The sequence below is a fragment of the Setaria viridis genome, chromosome 4, assembly GCF_005286985.2.
Source record: "Setaria viridis chromosome 4, Setaria_viridis_v4.0, whole genome shotgun sequence".
Lineage (NCBI taxonomy): Eukaryota > Viridiplantae > Streptophyta > Magnoliopsida > Poales > Poaceae > Setaria > Setaria viridis.
In genome coordinates this window covers 3,207,557-3,226,409 of record NC_048266.2, presented here as the reverse complement: position 1 = coordinate 3,226,409, position 18,853 = coordinate 3,207,557, and the positions used below count along the sequence as shown (strand labels likewise).

Below are 18,853 nucleotides of genomic sequence, written 5' to 3'. Positions count from 1 at the left end.
CAATTTTTACATGCTCAGGAATTTTCCGTGCATTTTCTAGATACGCATTTTGTTGACAGGACCACGGAGGTGCTAGCCTTTGTGTCACAGCAATCCCATTCCGTTGGTAGAACCGAGCGCGGATTTTGTCTACGCCAGGGATTCCAGCGATTTGGCCGGGGTCAGTATAGCTGATAATACAATTGATTTTCCATCTCAAACAAATCCATCTTTTATCTTTAGAAGCCTGCCAGTGTGTGTTTCCACACCGACGCCTTCTCCGATCCATCATGGAGCCGGCCGCAGACGAGATAGCCATCGAGTCCCCGGCGCACTTCCGCCTCTACAAGAGTGGAAGGATCGAGCGCCTGAACCGGCCTCCGGTCCTCCCCGCCGGCCTCGACGAGGCCACCGGCGTCACCTCCAAGGACGTCGTCCTGGACCCCGAAACCGGCCTGTCTGTCAGTGCGCCCCGTCCAGGAAGCTCACCGTCCTCGTCTTCTTCCACGGCGGCGGGTTCATGCTCGAGTCAGCCGGCTCTGCCACGTACCACACCTACGTCAACCCCCTCGCCGCCGCGGCGGGCGTCCTCGTGGTGTCCGTGTGCTACCGCCTGGCCCCCGAGCACCCGCTCCCGGCTGCCTACGAGGACTCCTGGGCCGCGCTCCAGTGGGCGGCGTCGGCGCGGGACGAGTGGATCGCCGAGCACGGCGACGTGGCTCGCCTCTTCCTCGCCGGCGCCAACATCGTGCACGACATGCTGCTGAGGGCGTCCGGCAACGGCGGCCCGAGCATCGAGGGCGCCATCATGCTCCACCCGTGGTTCGGCGGGAGCACGCTCATCGAGGGGGAGTCGGAGGTCGCCGCAGCGATCACCGCCGGGCTCTGGGTTTACGCGTGCCCGGACGCGGTCGGCGGCGTCGACGACCCGAGGATGAACGTAACCCGCTGGCGCCCGGCGCGCCGTCGCTGGAGAAGCTCGGGTGCGCGAGGATGCTGGTGTGCGCCGGCAACAAGGACGGGCTCTACGCGAGGGGCCGCGCGTACTACGAGGCCGTGGCCGCGAGCGCGTGGCGTGGCACGAGTCCGACGGGGAGGAGCACGTTTTATTCCTCCCGAAGCCCGAGTGCGAGAACGCCAAGCAGCTCATGGACCGCGTCGTGGCCTTCATAGCCGGGGGCTGACTTTGCTGTCTCTCTCCCTGTGTTCCGCTCGTCGCAGCATTCGAGGTTCGAGCTGTCATTGAACTTGTGCAAGTATTTCTGGTTGAATAAATCGGTCTTGGTCCGGGCATGATTTTTTTGTGGACGTGTGTAGTTTTGAGCTTGTTGCAACTGAAAATTGTTCACTATTCCAGCTCTGCGCCTCTGCCACAGTCGAGGAGGGCAGTAGAGTGTTGTCGTCGTGTCCCCATACATCTCTTCTCGAGACTTGAATTGCTTATTCTGCTACGAAGCTTTATGATAACATTTTTCATATTTCCATGAATATGGAAAGTTTCTATTTAACGTTATTATCACGATAGTTTTGTTCATTTCCAAACTCGCTACTTACAAGTGCAAGCTCCAAGGGTAAAATGTCCGAAGAGGCCAGTAGAACGTTGTTAGTTTAGAGCTTTGGGCCCTGCATGTTTACAATCCACCTTATAATCTGTCCTCTGAATTGTTATAGTCTAATTATAATTACAAAATAATAAGCTTGATTATATACTCTGGGGTGGGAAACAAACATTGCCTTATAATAATCTTTCTATAAACTAGGAACTCCTTCACATTAGAATAGTTTTGATCGATTTTCTTAACCTGTATTCATGGATGTGTGCTCTAGGGGTACAAGACTCCCAAATAAAGACGAGAATTCTATGACCGAAATGGCTACTGCAGATGAGATGAACATGAACGACCTTTACCACTCTCTTGAGCGGCTTGTCATAATTTTTAACCAACCACCTGAAAACTACTGAGAATCACAACAAAACACACAACTATGATGCTTGCGTTCGAAACAATCCCCTCTAATCCACACATAATGGGAGGGATTGGATGAAAATAATTAATTTTCCATTTTAATCCACATGTGCCGAGAGTAAATGATTTTAATCCAAACAAGCCATGAAAAAGGAGCAGCACTAAAGAACTGGACAATAGCCTCCATGCAACATAACAAGATGTCGCACCAAATTCAGACGGTGTGAGCGAAATGCAATTATAGAGAACCTAGACACCGCTCAATGTGGTTTGATTAGGCGATGTACTTCAAGTGATAAACAAAAGAAGGCAGGGTTTACAAACCCTGAAAGACCACTTGAATGCGATACACCACTTTAGACGAATAAATGTTTGCGTAGTTCAAAATTTGAACAGAAATTCAATTGAAACTCGGTTAAATCAGCTCCAAATATAGAATTTGGCAGGTATTTGAAACAACCAAAACAAACATATATATTCCAACAAGCAGATCAAGTTGTAATCGAGAAGGTTACGTCCACGTTTGTGATTTGGAGTATCGAGACCATTTTTATGGAATTAATTTGATATTGTAGACATGGTGTGTGTTTTTAAAAAAAATTGGTCAAAACTTGACTTAGGACAAAAGAGTTCTTTTCATTTCGAAACATCTATATCATCCAATGGCCCCAAGCACGTGTGGTCGTGATTCACTCCCAAGAGAGAGGCAAAGCTACCCAATAGTCCAACAGCCTCCTAACAGCACCTCGTTGGGTAGCCATGGACCCGGACAACGACGAGGTGGTGTTCGACGCCCCGGAGCACTTCCGCATCTACAAGAGCGGCACGATAGATCGTTTCCACCGACCAGTGCTCGTGGCCGCGGGCGTCGACGACGATGCCAGCGGCGTCGCCTCCAAGGACGTCGTCATCGACGCCGTCACCGGCCTCTCCGTGCGCCTCTTCTTGCCCAAGCTCCAAGGACCTTCCGCCAAGAAGCTCCCCGTCCTAGTCTATTTCCACGGCGGCAGGTTCATCATCGAGTCCGCGAGGTCCGCCACGTACCACAACTACCTCACCTCCCTCGCCGCCGCGGCCGGTGTCCTCGCGGTGTCCGTCGACTACCGCCTCGCCCCGAGCACCGGCTACCCGCGGCCTACGACGACTGCTGGGCCGCGCTCCGGTGGGCGGCATCTGCGCGGGACGACGACTGGCTCGCCGAGCACGGCGACAGCGCGGGCGGCAACATCGTGCACAACGTGCTGATGAGGGCGTCGTCCGCGGACAACGCGCCGAGGATCGAGGGCGCGGTCCTGCTCCACCCGTTCTTCGGGGGGATCATGGCCATCGAGGGGGAGCCGGAGTGCGCGGTGGTGATCACGGCGAAGGTGTGGGCGTTCGCGTGCCCCGACGCGGCCGGCGGCGCGGACGACCCGAGGATCAACCCGACGGCGCCGGGCGCGGCAGCGGGGCTGGAGAGCCTCGGGTGCGAGCGGTTGCTGGTGTGCGCGGCGGCGAAGGACTGGCTGGTGGCGAGAGACCGCGCGTACTACGACGCCGCGGCGGCCAGCGCGTGGCCCGGGAGCGCGGCGTGGCTCGAGTCCGAGGGGTTGGGCCACGTCTTCTTCCTGATGAAGCCCGAGTGCGAGAACGCCAAGCGGCTCATGGAGCGCATCGTGGCCTTCATAGCCGGGTCCTGAAGCACGTGCTCCGAGTGTCTGCGTGCAGCATTGTTGCAGCCGCATTGCACTCGAGCTGTAGGTTTTCTACTTTTCTTTCACCGGGGTTGAATAAAAATAGCTCGTGGTACTACTGTGGTAGTTGTAGCAGATGTACTACTCAACCAGTTCATTACATTGAAAATTTGAAATCTATTTAGCGAATTGAAATGCCTGTCCAGCATTTCGGCTCAGCTTCATCAAAGCTTAAAAGACGGCAGTGTACTTTCCACGTCAATGGCTGTGATACAGTACTGGACCGATTGGTACTGAAAACCGACATGCCGAGCTCGAAAAGCTCTAATTTTATTCGAGAAGAACTAAACTCAAGCAGGAAAAAACAATAAACAAGGTTTAGATTTGGAGGTTATGGCAGAGAAGACGCTCCGGTTTAGAGACTATTGTTCTCGAAGATACAAGAGCTGCGGCATGTGGACGGTGGCGAGCCGGAGCGCTGGAGAGGTGGAGTGGCGCGATGTATGGTGATCGAAGAGGGGCGGTGAAGGGGGCTGAGCGGGGGCTACAGTAGGAGTTCTTGAAAACTCCTCTTTGAGGAAATGGCGAGGACGATAAGAGGAGGAGTTCTTAAAATCCCCTCTACAAACTGGATTGGGAATCGGCGACGACGGCGAGAAGGAGTTCTTGAAAACCCCTCTCGGAACTGCCACCGACCACCAGCCTCTCCACTCACAGTTAAGGTGGAACCGCGTCTAGGTGAGCATGCGCCACCAGCCTCTCCACTCATAGTTAAGGCGGAACCGCGTCTAGGTGAGCATGCATGGGAACAGGAACCGTCGCGCCCATGTGAGTATTTTGCTCAAAAAGAATGCGAGAGTAACGCAATGGTTGATAGCATCTGCGATGCCGCCTTTGGCTCGTGTTCGAACCCGTGCGGCAGCAAATTTTTTGCTCCCTTTTTAGGGCTTGTTCGGATCGAGTGGATCCTGGGGGCTCACTCAAACCTGAACCACCCAACAAGACCTGCATGTACACGTGGTAGCCACGTCAGCCTGCTAGCCCACACTCGTACACTTGGATGGTCGGGTCCCACCTTCCCAGTGCACCCCGCGTTGATATATTTGACCCACACAACCCTAACACGTGGACCGTCGGGTCCCAGTCACCACACCTGGCTGCCAAGTAGACATGTTGGACCAGTCAACCGGGATCTACAGTTACACGTGTTAGCCACGTCGGCCCGCTGGGCCCGCACTCGTACACGTGGACGGTCGGGTCCCACCTCTACAGTGGGCCTCGCGTTGATATATTTGACCCACGGTCCTGACACATGGACGGAAGGGTCCTGTTCACTACACATGGCAGCCACGTAGACATGTTGAACCGGTCAATAGGGACCCACAATTACACGTGTTAGCCACATCGGTCTGCTTGGCCCGCACTCGTACACGTGGACGACCGGGTCCCACCTCTACCACGGCCCTAACACGTGGACCGGTGGGTCCTGGTCGCTACACGTGGCAACCACGAAGACACGTTGGACCCTCTATCATCACATGTGGATCTATGGGTCCCACCGCCACATGTGGCCCACCGGTTCTATGACGAGTTGTTGGCGTCACAAATACAAGATGCTGGTGGACGATATGAGATGTTGTTTTATGACACACATTTTTTTTCATCATAATTCCATATTTCCATAGCAGTCAAGGGCTACCGCCGATGATCTATGACGAACCTGAGATTTTTGTCATAGATGTGGCCTGTTCAATGACGAAGTTTTAGAACGTCACGCGCAAAACTTCATGGAAGCGGGAGCAAGGGTTATGATGTGGGTTGCTATTCTAGGTACTCTTTAACTCTTTATCATATTTTGTCAATCAGATTTTTAAAAAATGTGAAATACGTTCCATTTTGACTGTGGATAGAGGATGCGAGAGAAACTTTCTATTTCTCGAGTGAACAAGTTAATCCTTGGAAACAGTTTCATAGAAACATGGTTTCAGGGTTTGGGCTGGCTTGACTAATATCAACTTTTAGTACTGTGGATATCAAATTCAAATTATAAAACATAGACCAGAAAGAAATAGCCTAAATAAGGTGGAAGATAGTTCAAAGAGGTGTTTAAATAGATTTGCTCGATCTAGGCGTAACCATTGCAAAAACTCCCTTTCTCTGCCTTAAAACAATCCTTTCAATTCTTAGTAAGCAGTATCTTGTTTTCTAGCAAATTAATTTTGAATTTTCTTCTTTCATGTTTAGCTGTATGTCAAGCGTTTTTGCATGAAAATTGGGGAATTGCAATACTCTGTCCTGAATCTCCTTCAATCGTTCAGTTCCATTATGTCTCTCTCAGTTTGTTTCGCATCCAGTACACATCTTCAACAATTCATGAACGGATATCAGATTTCTGTTGCAAATGATGGAGGGCCCGTCTCCATTGGACTGCTGAGGGATCTTTTTGACGAGACTATGACATGTTTTTGGATAGTTTGTTTATTGAAAATCTAGCTTATGTTTCCCCTGACGCGACATTTGGGCTGTTTAATCTTTCCCATTTGATGTATGCAAGCACAAGGACCTCAAGTTTAATTACACATGCCAAAAGTTATTGCAAACAGCTGGTGGGCATTTCTTTTTATCAGTTGGCATGGAATGTGTTCCTGTTTTATTTTTCATAGTCATAGTCACAACTCTCATAGTTATAGCTGCATGCTCTTGCAGATTTTTACTTCTCTCATTGAGAAAATCTAATGAAAATGTTTTGTTTCTGTTGCCAGAGTAAGTAAATGAACCTTATTACTACCTTATATGGCCTTTTCATGGTTTCTGATGATCGCTGTTGAATATCAAGGCTCGGATACAGAATAATGAGGTGGATATCACGGGATTGAGAGAAAAAAATGTCCTATGAGATCTTGGCATGTTTAAGTCCTATGAAACAATGTCCTCTGATCCTTTCAAAATGATGACGCACTTCTAACCGATGAGGTGGTTGATTAAGTCTGCCAAGTATCATGCCGCTAGATTTGTCAGGATAAGGTCTTAAGTTGAGGGGTATCATTCTCATAAGACGTTCTTCTGGCTTGAATTGTCATGCCATATTTTAGATATCAATGTGGATGACTTAGGGCTCCTTTGGTATGGTTTAGGGAGGCTTCGGCTTTGCAACTGTAGCAGTACTATAGCAGGCGGAGCCGAAGCCGTGGGAAGTCACTTTTTGGGGCTTCACCTCCTTCCCAATTCATTTTGAGGCTTTGGTATCTGTTTTGGCTTCGTGCTACAGTATCGCACAGTGTTAAATAATGCGTGTTACTCCGAAACCTCTTTGGCCTAAGCCCGTGCCAAAGGGGACCTTATATTGCGTGAAACTGAAGTCACAGGATTGCATCATTAGGAATATATAAAGGACTAATATTCTATTTTGAGAGCGTAGTGCAAATGGCCAATATGCAGAAGCACGTGAGACGTAAGAATGAAGTTATGGGACTATGGTAGACTTAACAGTTAACACTCTTAACCTTCCTCCTGGATTTTGTTCGTCAAAATAGTGCTAGTAAGATCAAAGTTCTGCTCTGCTAGCACTTTCAATGATTTTATTTCTGGATCAGTTGTCTTGCCGTTAGCTGCCATTATAAATTATAGTAATAGGGAACCAGTTGGTATTAAATGCAAAGAGCCTTGCTCAGAAACTGAAATAGGTACTGATTTATCAAAGTTGAGCAATATTCTTAACATTGTTGTCCTCACTGACTCTCAAGTACTTTGAAACTTAAAGTTTCTCAGCCGCGAAACTGAGTCTATCAGGGCCTTGGTGAACGCCACACAAATGTCATACGAAGTACTGGATTCGCAGCATCTGTCTGCAAAGTGTGGAATCATTAAACGAAGTCTGCCGTGTCACTCCCTGCAAAGCATAGCAGTAGCAAATTCTGGAATCATTAAACAAAGATGACCGGTAATTTAATTCTCTTATACTTGCCTTCTGCATATCTACCAGGATCTTCTTGGCTCCTCTTTGTACTTTGAGCTTATATAGGCAACTTGAATGTAATGATCCTTTTTTTTCAACTTCAGTGCCATTCCATTGTAGGAATCTTGTTCTTTAGTTCTTATCTAGTTGATCAGATATCTTCTTAACCCAGTGACAAAAAGTCTGCTACCAAGTCTTTGATCTTTGCAAAAGATTTTAACTTTCCAGTTATGTAATATTACCCTTTCAATGACCTGCGTAAGATCCTGCATGGCATTTGACAACTATTTGTAAACATGCAGGTGTTTTCCTTGTTCTTTTTTTTTCGTGTACTGGTTGATTCTCAGATTCCTTTCTAAGTGATATTATACAGTACACTTGAGGTTTTTTTACCTCATACCTCTACCAGCGTGGTTCCTGACATAGGAAAAGATGTAATCTGGATGGCTTAATATAAGACATTTCCAGGTCGTGATTGGAGAGCATTTTGAGACTGATGACTTCCTAGCAGCTGGAGCTTTACATCATGCGATTCAGTGAACAGAAAAGTTTGTTCTGCACCTATCAATTTCAGATGAACTAGATACGGCTGCTAATGTGATTCACCAAAGGCACATCAGTTGAAATCTTGATTCTAGTTTCATAGTTTTCCCAATCTTATGCATTTTCTGTTTGCAATGCTCCCTGCACCAGGATCGCAATTAACCTTGACAGGAAACTGTGTAAGAATGCTCTATCATGAAAAACTCGCTGATCATCCACTGAAAATGGACTCTCTGTCTCTGTAACCTACGAACTGAGCCAATTTCCTGACAGCCCGTCCAGTTTGGTAAATATGTGTCAAATTACACTTGACGCTTTTGAATGGGGCTAAAACATCTCTGACTCGGCATATGGAAAAGCGTCGTCAGGAACTTGACTCGGGCATATGGAAAAGCCTCATGCATGAACGATTGCAATGGCAAATCCCTTCCGGAGCATTTGAATTGAAATCTACAGGTGCTTTGGCTGCCTCTGCAAGGATCCCTTGATTTGCCGTTCAAGAACTACTCTACTGTTGACAGACGGCCATTTGCCGATCAAGAACTGTTGACAGACGCCATATACCAAACTGGCTGGCACGCAGCTTAAGCCCTAAACGGGCGGTGACGATGTTCACAAATCCCGAAGCATCAACATATATGCAGCGAGCCTTGCAGGCCTCCAAACATAACTCAGCAAATGGTCTTGTGCATCATGAGTGACCGTCGACGTACGACACCACCACTCAGTTATGGTCCCTAGGCGACATCACATGAAAGCCAAGAGACGAACCTTCGGACAGACAAGCGAAGGAATAAGTGGACCATGCCAACCTCGCAACTAAACCAACCAAAAGGAGAACCCATAACAACTTCGATCCATAAACATAACCAGATTTTCTGAGATCTGTTGCAAAGAAAACTCTGCATAAACAAGTCTACTACATTGATCCAACTCAACATAAACGAGATATGATATTCAGAGATATCGAGACACGAAAGCTTGGACATATGTAACAGCAAAACAGTTCAGAGGCGCTCCAAAATTAGGCTACTCCTGGTACCAGAAAGCTAAAGCTGGGGATCGATCCTTCATTTCTTCGCCTTCTTTGGTGCCCTGAAACATTGGAGAAAGCAGGAAAAACACATCAACAAAACATAATAATTGAACCTACTCCAGGAAACTAGGAACACAAAAGGAGTTCCGAGACACTTACGCTGCAGCCGGCACTGGAGCTGCAGCTGCTGGTGCAGCCGGTTCCCTCGGGCCCTATACAAAGATGAAACAATTAAACATAAAATCAAAAGAAAAGAAAAAACAAACAGGTTAAATTATATCTCAACATTCAGGGGAAAAGGGCAAACATTTTAGAAAAAATAAGTCAAAAAAATGAACCATGACTGATAGACAATAAAACTATAACATTCAAACCCATGGATCACCAATTCACCATATGCCATAGTAAATAAATTTTCAGAACATACTTTCATTTCAGTGGATCAAGAAGCAACAGCAAATATAAGTTCAAATTTGGTAGTCCTTAAGAATCATAGTATCACATGGACACAAAACGAAATTCCAGCATCCATATTACCAATCACCAGGATCATCACCACTCAGAGATAAATGCAGATTGAATCTATAAGACACTATCTTACCTGGGCCAACCTCTCCTCCCTCCTGGCAATCTTCCTCTGACGGCTTGCCTTGCTCTTGGCACGCTTGGCCTCAAACTGATCAGAAAGCGTCTTCTCTCTGGCCTTCTCAGCCTTGGACTTGTGGATACTCTCCATGAGCACCCTCTTGTTCTTGAAACTGTTACCCTTGACCTTCATGTACATGTCATGGTACATGTGCTTGTCGATCTTCTTGGCTTCACGGTACTTGCGCAGCAGGCGCCTCAGTACGCGCATTCTCCTCATCCACAGAATCTTGGTGGGGAGCCTAGCCTCCCTGGTACCCCTGCGCTTACCTGTAGAGGTAGTGGATTAACATATATTTACAAGACTTTGACAATGTTTACAGGACACAAAAAAGGGGTACATCAGCATGGCAGCAGTATACCATATCCAGAGTGACGTCCCTTCTGCTTGGCCTCATGCGCCCTCCTTGCACGGGACCTCGAGTGGATCTTCTGAGGCTTCCTGATGATGAAACCATCCTTAACCAACTTACGGATGTTCTGGCCTGTAAGTTTAGTAGAAAACATGGTCATACTTATATTCCTTTCAGTTGTTAGTAGTAAAAACAAGACATTAACAATTCAATATTTAAATATAAAGACAGTAAATATAAAACACAAGTCAGCATCATCAAAACTACATGAACACAAGAGTTCAGTGCAACAAACTACCCAGAAGAACATAACAAATATGAGTAACTGAACTATTCTAACTTTATCATGCAGTCATATAATAAACCAAGCAGTCAAAGCCTCAGCACAATGGCATACTAACGGGAACAATTGCTTCCTTGCAAATCATCATTTGAAATGCAAGTAACTGCAGTTCTAGCCAAAATCAGAATTTAGACTATTAGCTTCATAAATAACTGCATCACTCAGCTAAAGATATCTTCTTCAGCTTAACTAGCATCACAGACAAATTAGAATGTACACGGGTAACAAAATCATAACAGCAACTACAAACCTAGATACAATTTATCAGTATCAGAGTATGCACGGATAAACAAGACCACAACATGATGATAGCGCACACTGACATAGTGAGTGACCCAAATCCCAATATGAGACCTGCAGCCACGGAACGCAAACAAAACAAGACATCTAGATGGCTACTAACCTCAACAAGACAAAAACAGCTAATTAACCACAAGGGCATAGCACTGGCAGTCAATCAAACGGATAGGGGTAGCTGATTTACTAGTGGAATCACCCCTTACCGCTCCCCTAAGCAGAATTGCCACAGGCTCGAAACTAAACCTACGAGCGCAGAATCATAGATCTATCTCTACGACGGCAACACAAACCCACTGAGCAACCAAGGAATGAACGGGCGGTGATCGTTGGACGGACGCGCCGCGCAGAAAACAAGGACCAGGCGAGGAGGGGCCGAGGCGGGGAAGCAGTGGTGCCTTACGGGAGTTGGCCATGGAGATCTCGCTGACTTCATTGGGGTCGAGCCAGACCTTGCCCTTGCCGCACTTGAGCACGCTCGAGGCGAGCCGCTTCTGCAGCTTGAGCGACACCATCTTCTCCGCCGCCGATAGGCTCTCCTGCCGGCTGGTTGTGTGGTGGCGCAAGGTGCTAGGGGAATGCGGCGGCGGCACGCGGAGGGTTATATACCAACCCGACGTGGGGATTAGGGTTTCCCTGTGAGGCGGCTCACTACTGGGCCAGGCCTAACTTATTGATGGGAGTCCGTCCTGTTGGGCCAAGGCCCATTGGTCGGCTGGATCAAAAAGATATTCAAATCTTCTTTCCTTCTCCTTTAGTTTCGTGATTTTCTTTTCCAAAACCATAATGTGGGTACCGATTCGATGTAGTATATTTTTGGGGGCGACCAGACAATTTTTACTCCAATTATATTTTTTATTTGGGGATTTCTATTAATGTTATACTACCAGGTCCAGATGCTACGTGTTGAATGTTCAGGTCTTCAAGCTCGCAGACAAGGCTTGTAGGAGTTTGGCTCTTAGACTACTCCCTCCGTCTAAAATTATATGTCGTTTCAGTTTTTTAGATTCATAGATTTCGGTATGCACTTAAATATACCTTATTTCTAGATATCTACGTATCTAAAAAAGTTAAAACGATCTATAATTTGACACGGAGTAGAAAATAAAGAAAGTAGAGGGGAGACATAAGTTTTGCATAATCCAATGGCATCATACGGTGTGAACATGATGTTTCTCCGTAGGATAAAATTTGATACAACAATCACATTTCTCCAATAATGAGATAAGACCAACTACAACACCCCTCTCTTGTCCATGATGTGTGAGGAAATCATCTATAGATAGGGGACCTTCAGCACACGTGTAGCAAAGAAAAACAAGATGGAGTCTTATCTCATCAGAGATGACAGTAACTGAAGGAATATAAACCAACGCCAACTAGCGTCCCCCCTCCCCCATTACTCCTACAGTCCTACGACGAAGTAGTGAAGTACCACTACCTAACCAGACTCATAAGCAGCATCAGGCATCACCGAGGTGCCTACAGAAAGCAACCTGACGATAACCGCCTATGTTCTACCTGGTCCTCGTTTCAACCTGGAGTGATTCAGCAGGCACAGAGTCGATGGCCAAGCCATTTTGAAGTTGTTGATGGCCAATGTCACCAATAGTCTCTGCCTGGAGTGATTCAGCAGGCACAGAGTCCGTGGCCATGTCATTATGCAATGGTTGTGGTTCCATGTCACCAACAGATTCTCCATTCCCATGGCAACGCCGTGAGCCTCGGTTTCTCCGCCATGCCCAAATGAACTTAATCAAGGCTATAAGCAGAACGATTACTAGCACAAAGCCATTGATGATGAACAGGCCTGCGAAGCTTTTAAGCTGAGACGTGCAGAATCAGTGCCACGACCACCATAATCGAGCGAAGGAGTTGCATCCCCAAACCATTTCTGTTGTATCGCAAACCCTTCATGCCCCTCTCTTAAGTCCAAGATGGCCCTTGAAAGGTCAGGCACCACTGGAGAGCCTCTAGGGAAAACCTGCAGACACGTAACCCATGACATAAGTATATAACAACCAGGTGAGTTTAGCTAGGAGATCTTATGGTCTACAGAAGGATAGGCGCAAGGAGCTACAAAACCAAATCCAGCAGCAGTGTCGATGTGACCAACTATTTGGAACTTTGATGATCTGATCCATACTGCACAAGGAAAGTATTTAGATAGGGGATCTCATCAAAGATAGCTGACACCCCTCCATTGTTTGATCCTGCCCTCAATGCCTTTGCATATTCCTCTGGTGTGCTAAACACCTTTATCTTGCCCTCATCGAACTTGAGCTGCGTAAGCTTCGCGAGCACGAAAGATCCATTCTGGTATCCGACATAATCGCCATTGCGCAAGAGTTGACCTGGATCAGTCACTGAAGGTTGGAGCCTCTTTGCAGTTAGCAACGATGACAAGCTTGCTGTATAGCTCTGAACTAAAGTTAGAACCACAAAACACCAAATCACCACAAGAACTTTTGACGGAAGGCGCTTGATAATTTGATCTGTCCAAAGCATTAGCAAAAGAGATAATGTTACTGAAGTAACAAACCATTCACTTATAAAGTTAGCATACTGTTATGTTTAAGTTCAGAGTACTGTATAGTCATGAAGATGCATGCAGTTTTGTACTTTTGATTAATGAAAGCCAGGCAGAAGAAGAATGACCGTGACCACATACCATGAGAGAAGGTCAAAGTGGAGAATATAAAGTAGAAAACGGTGCTGAACTGTCTTAATCTTGACCCTTGGAATTCATCATTTGTTGGATATTCACTCATCCATACAACTAGGCCAGTGACGAAGATAAACAGCCTGTTCGGCTGTGCTACATCGGCTGGCTGATGCTGCAGCCTGTTTAGCTAACTGGATTCTTGGGAAACAGGTCCGTTGGTCCACCTTGGACATTTGATCCACAAAAGGTCGTGGATTTCGTAGTGTGGGTCCAGGAAAGGACGACGTTTACCAATCGGTGTGGTGCTAGGCTGCGCTGCCGAGCGGTTGGCTGCTTCAGCTGCAGCATCAACCAGCCGATGTAGCACAGCCGAGCAGGCCAAAACTGCAGTTGCAATCCAGAGGTCATTTGTTAGTGGCTGAAAGAAGATCCACATGGATAGTTTATCACTGTTCTTGGCTAGAACAAGCATTGACACGCCAGACTCTGTGTATGGCATTGTGAAGTCCACATCTCTAGCTCGATTTGTGATAATTGCCACGTCACCCACTGCCGCATCAAACTCCTGTCATATGCACCAAGGAAAGAAAAAGCAAGCAATTAAATATGGAATGAACAAATATTTCAAAAACCAGCGACAAATGGAAAGCGAAAAAGTAGATATTATAGAAAGAAAGCTGACCTTGAGGTACACCTTGGTTACCAGCTTGTCATAAGAATTTGCACAATCAAAGGGAATGTAATTATAGCGAAGAGCATATGGTAGTTTCTTCACAGCAGCCTCAAAGACATCAATGCTGTAGCCACTGACACTCACTGTATTGGTGCCAGGAATTGTATCAACACTCACAAAAAGTTTAAACTCGTGCCTTACAGCACACCAATCTTGAGTATTTTTCCGTTCACTGGTAAGTCCCAACCTTTGGGCACTGCTTTTGAATCTCCTGGCCAATGGATTTCACCTGCGTCTTTGCGAAATTTAGTTTGACCATGGCTTGTGCTTGGGTTTAGAAGCCTCGATGATCCAGAAGCTGGGCTCCAAAACCCTATGCCCTTTGCTTGATCTCCAATCACATTGACAACCTCATAAACAGGAACTTGCATATGCCTATCCGCGAGTGCGAATCTACCAGCCAATCCATCAAAGTCTGTTTCCAAAATGGCACTGAGAAGCTCTGGCCCAACAGGAGATGGTAGGAGAGTATCTATTAAACTCTTCCTCACACCTTCTGGTGTCTGAAAGCTTATATTTGAAAATCTGATTCCCTTGACCTTCTCAGATAAAGTTGCAACTGCCCATGCCACATCATACGCCCAGTATTGGTAGACAGTGGGTCTTGCCATCCTTATATCAGGAAGCTGATGGTATTTGGCTCTGAATCGTGCACCAAATCGACCCATGAAATCTATGTTCCTAGCTGATTTTGCTACATATGGCCAGAAACCGACAACACCTTGCATGGTTTGAATGTTATGTTGGGGAAGTACATCAAGGCTGAAGCCAACATTATCAGTGACAATCCAGACATACCCTTCATTCATCATTCCAGCTGCTGAAGCTCGAGCAAAGAAGCGGCAAGCACGAGCTGGCAACATATGAACAATGAAGACACGTGTCAGAATGGCCATGAGCTTATACAGTCCCAAATCAATGAGATTATTTGGTGAAGATGCAGGAATAGCAGAACGGTAAATGGCATGTGCATCAACACTTTGAAGGGCATCCGTAATGGAAGGGAGGATGCCCACACCGTAATCTTGTTTCATTCGAAACGCCAAGAGGTATAGGGTAAACTGCTCGGCGCAAAGATTCACGGCGCCAAGCTTGGTGTGACAATGGCTGGCGCCAAGCTCTTGCCACGTCAGCATCCGCATCAGCAGCTGCGCAGACCTTGGCACCAGGATGGCTGGCGTCGAGACGTGTAAGAAGCTAAGGGTCCAGATTTTGAAATAGTTTTGCCAGGGTGTATTTATGAGGATTTGAAAGGTCAAAAACAAAAAAAAGTCAGTCCCTTCGAGATGAGAAAGACGAGAGGATACCGGGCGTAGAGCGACCTCGTGAAGATAGGCTCATTGGCATACTGTGTAGAGCGACCTCTCACTTTCTAGAAAAAGGTGGAACTGGCATCAGCAAGGAACTCTCAAACAAACAACAGTGTTGGCCTAACCGGAGCCCTGGACTCATAGGAAAGGTGATCGCGTGTTTGATGTGTCTCTGCACTTTTTGTTTTTTGATTTTTAGCAGAATTAACAAAAGATCGTACGGTGAAGAATATGAGGACAGAGTAGCAAGGTTGACCACCACCCAATCGACTTTAGTGGATGCTTTGAAGAAAAAGAAGTCTCCTAGCTTGACAGCAAGGTTGGAAAACGTTTTGCGGAATTGAAAGGAGGTAATCGAAACAAAATAAAAAAAAAACTAGTTGCAGTGCAAAAATATATAGAGAAAAAGGATTTGCAAGACCGGAAGAGCAAAGAAAAATTGAACTTGCTGTATTTGCAAAATCAAAAGAGAAAGAACCAGCCAGAAACCACACGGTTAAAAGCCGTGCACTCTACCGACTGAGCTAGGATGGCTGGGTACATCTGTTTGCATCATGGATTTTACATATATACATCTAATTTTCACGATGGATTTCACAGCATCATATATCGTGGCCGAAGCTTAGCCGCGAACTTTAAAACGGACTCTATGTTTGGGAGGGGAGAGTAATGTGTTTGGTAATCTGAAGGTTATCTGATTTGAGTAATAGGGTGGTGTATCGTGTGTCCATGCTATGTATTTTGCTGAGATACTTCATTTCTCATGGTTATATACTGATGTCTGATGACATGTATGTAAGGAATTAGGTGATAATAGATCCATCAATTCCATTACTTTTTGTTTTTTGAAAAAAAAATCATCAATTCTATTACTTCTCAAATCAAATAAGAAGTAAGAATGTGAGACGAAGATGAACTACCTCGCTCCTCACATCAAATGCCCCGATCATAATCATTGATCTTTAGTTACGTGGTTAAGTGTGCGCATGGATAGAAAACTCGATAGGATCCACGTATTCGTCTCACCGATTCACCGAACAATCCTCTCAAGTCTCAACCGTTTTTTGCTGTGACAAAACCAAAAAAGTCCAAAGCAAATGCTATCTCTTTCCCCACTTCAAAACTCGTTCGCAATTCGTGGAGACCCAACGCAATCGAACCCCCCACCTCCGCACGCGGGGTCTTGCCACGTTCCCCTCTTGCCCCAAAGTAACTCCAACAATAGCTCCTACTTGAGACCCTACTTTTCTTTAGGTAGGAGCTGTCCCAACTTTCTGGAGTTCTAGATTTAACTCACAACTCCAGCAATAGCCCCTTCTTCATAGCCCCTACTCTCACATGACAGTTGGGTCCCATTTGGTAGTGAGTCGTATTATTTTTATTTCTCTCTCCCACATTTCATCTATCCTCAGCGCTCCTCTCTTCCCCTGACCCCCTCTCTCCCCAAGCACGGCGGCGCTCCCTCGCCCCTGTGTGCTCCCGCGCGCTGGATCCCACGGCGTTGGAGCTCGCCCAGTGTTGACGTTGATTCACGGCGCCTCACACACTTGAGCACCTCGTGTGCAATCACCGGTCAAAGATCCCAATCAAGGATTGGAACCTCCCGTTGTGATAGATCTGTGGAACCCTCGTCAAGGAGGGACCCCGTCGGGACGTGCGCACCAGCGGTTTGCCTTAGGTTCGGCAGGCCAGTTAGGGCGTCTTCTAATACCGTCGAGACGAGAGAAGAACATCAGCTAGGGTTTGGAAAAGCTAAGGTGGAGAGAAAACGAAAAAAGATAAAAAGAAATTGTATTTGATCGATTGTGGATGATTTTTCAATCGGCCGTAACCCTGTACATATAGGGCTGCTGGACTTCGCACGCAAGTTAATCAAGTTTCTATCCTTAATTCCAAACTCGAATGCAATTCCGTTGATGCATACCCCGGCCATCCAGCCCGACGTAACCGGCGCTTCCTCCGTGATCGTAGATCTCGAACTCCTTCAATAGAAAAAGGATATACGTGTATCTCCTCGTTGATTTTATTTCCTTGATTACCCTCAAGATTAATCTTTGCACTTCCTTGAGCCTGGCACGTTGGACTCTTGTGCATGCTGATCTACAACTGGGTCACGGCTGAGCACGTAGCTGGTCATCTAATCTCCATGTACGCATGCAGGTAACATGCAATATATTTTAGGGGGTTTTGGGATACGAGATGTTAAACTTTAGTATGAACACATCGGATGTTCGGATGTTAATTAGAAGGATTAAATATAAGTTAATTACAAAAATAATTGCACAAATGGAGTCTAATTCGCGAAACGAATCTATTAAGGCTAAATAATCCATCATTAACAAATGGTTATTGTAGCACCACATTGTCAAATCATGGACTAATTAGGCTTAATAGATTCGTCTCGCGAATTAGACTCCATCTGTGCAATTAGTTTTATAATTAAATTATATTTAATATTCATAATTAATATCAAACATCCGATGTGATAGGTGCTAAAGTTTAGCAAGAGGTATCACACACCCCTTAGTTAGCTATAAACCGGTCACCCGTCCTTCCGTGATGCAGTCATGCACTTGCACCTGCAGCTTTTACTATACGCGCGTCCAGCCAGATACGGTCTTCGGTATACCACAGACAAACTTGCTTTGCCAATCTCTGGAAACCACAGACAACTTCATCGGAGAAGGACCGAAGCCGTTGGGCAGTCTCTGGATAGCGCACACAAAAGGCCAGACATGTCTGTAGCATGCAAAGCTTAGCCGCTCAAATCATCCTGCGCTAAACACCATACTCAATTAAGAAATTAATTAATCATTCGGCCACATTAATTAACTCAGAGCCGAATTAAATAAATCCTTTGACTAATTATCCAGCTATAACAAGCCAAATATCTTGATTTCCAAGATTGCACCATCATTAGCCAAATTAAGCTCAAAATTCGGCCAAATATATTTCTCAACCACATTTTAAACCATTGAATGTGTCAAATTTAGTCATCAACACCCAACAGATCTGGGCAGCTCCCCTTCCCTCACCCCGCCTGCTCCCCCCTCCAGATTCGTGTGGCGCCACGGAGAGGGGGCGGCGCGGCCGACCCCAGCAGCGGTGTGGAGAGGGGGCCGCGCAGCTGGCCTACACAGCGAGGTGGGGTAGGCACAGCGGGGCGGGGTAGGCACGACGCGGCTGGCCGTTGTGGTGGAGCAGATCGGGGGCGGCGTGGCTGGCTCGTGCGGCGGCGTGGAGAGGCGGCCGCACGGTCGGCCTACGCAGCGGGGTGGAGCAGGAGCAGAGCGGCCGGTGCACCGGAGTGGCGCGGCTGGCTTGGGTGGCGGCGTGGAGAGGGGGCAGCAAGGT

General features: G+C 46.7%; 1 protein-coding gene and 3 pseudogenes across 1 annotated transcript; 2 read left to right on the top strand and 2 right to left on the bottom strand.

Moving 5' to 3' along the window:
- Positions 1-13: 13 nt before the first annotated feature.
- Positions 14-1,467, top strand: LOC117851867 (tuliposide A-converting enzyme b1, amyloplastic-like; annotated as a pseudogene).
- A 1,106-nt stretch (positions 1,468-2,573) lies between these two features.
- LOC117854214 (tuliposide A-converting enzyme 1, chloroplastic-like) lies at positions 2,574-3,786 on the top strand (annotated as a pseudogene).
- Positions 3,787-8,977: 5,191 nt separating this feature from the next.
- LOC117853179 (large ribosomal subunit protein eL19x) lies at positions 8,978-11,376 on the bottom strand. Its single transcript, XM_034735549.2, has 5 exons — positions 11,195-11,376; positions 10,161-10,283; positions 9,755-10,068; positions 9,313-9,365; positions 8,978-9,212 (listed from the first exon to the last, which is right to left on the bottom strand). Exons 1-5 carry the CDS (start codon positions 11,304-11,306, stop codon positions 9,188-9,190), a joined length of 627 nt encoding a protein of 208 aa, XP_034591440.1. The 5' UTR covers positions 11,307-11,376; the 3' UTR covers positions 8,978-9,187.
- Positions 11,377-12,308: 932 nt separating this feature from the next.
- On the bottom strand, positions 12,309-15,100 carry LOC117852465 (glutamate receptor 2.8-like; annotated as a pseudogene).
- Between the last annotated feature and the right edge of the window lie 3,753 nt (positions 15,101-18,853).

What these genes read in the sequence shown, in the direction of transcription:
- LOC117853179 (XM_034735549.2), bottom strand. Translation starts at nt 11,306, where the DNA reads ATGGTGTCGCTCAAGCTGCAGAAGCGGCTCGCCTCGAGCGTGCTCAAG. An exon ending in GGGAGGAGAGGTTGGCCCAG is followed by an intron (nt 9,366 to 9,754) that starts GTAAGATAGTGT and finishes ATCTTTGTATAG; the next exon opens with GGCCCGAGGGAACCGGCTGC. An exon ending in GCTCCAGTGCCGGCTGCAGC is followed by an intron (nt 9,213 to 9,312) that starts GTAAGTGTCTCG and finishes CCAATGTTTCAG; the next exon opens with GGCACCAAAGAAGGCGAAGA.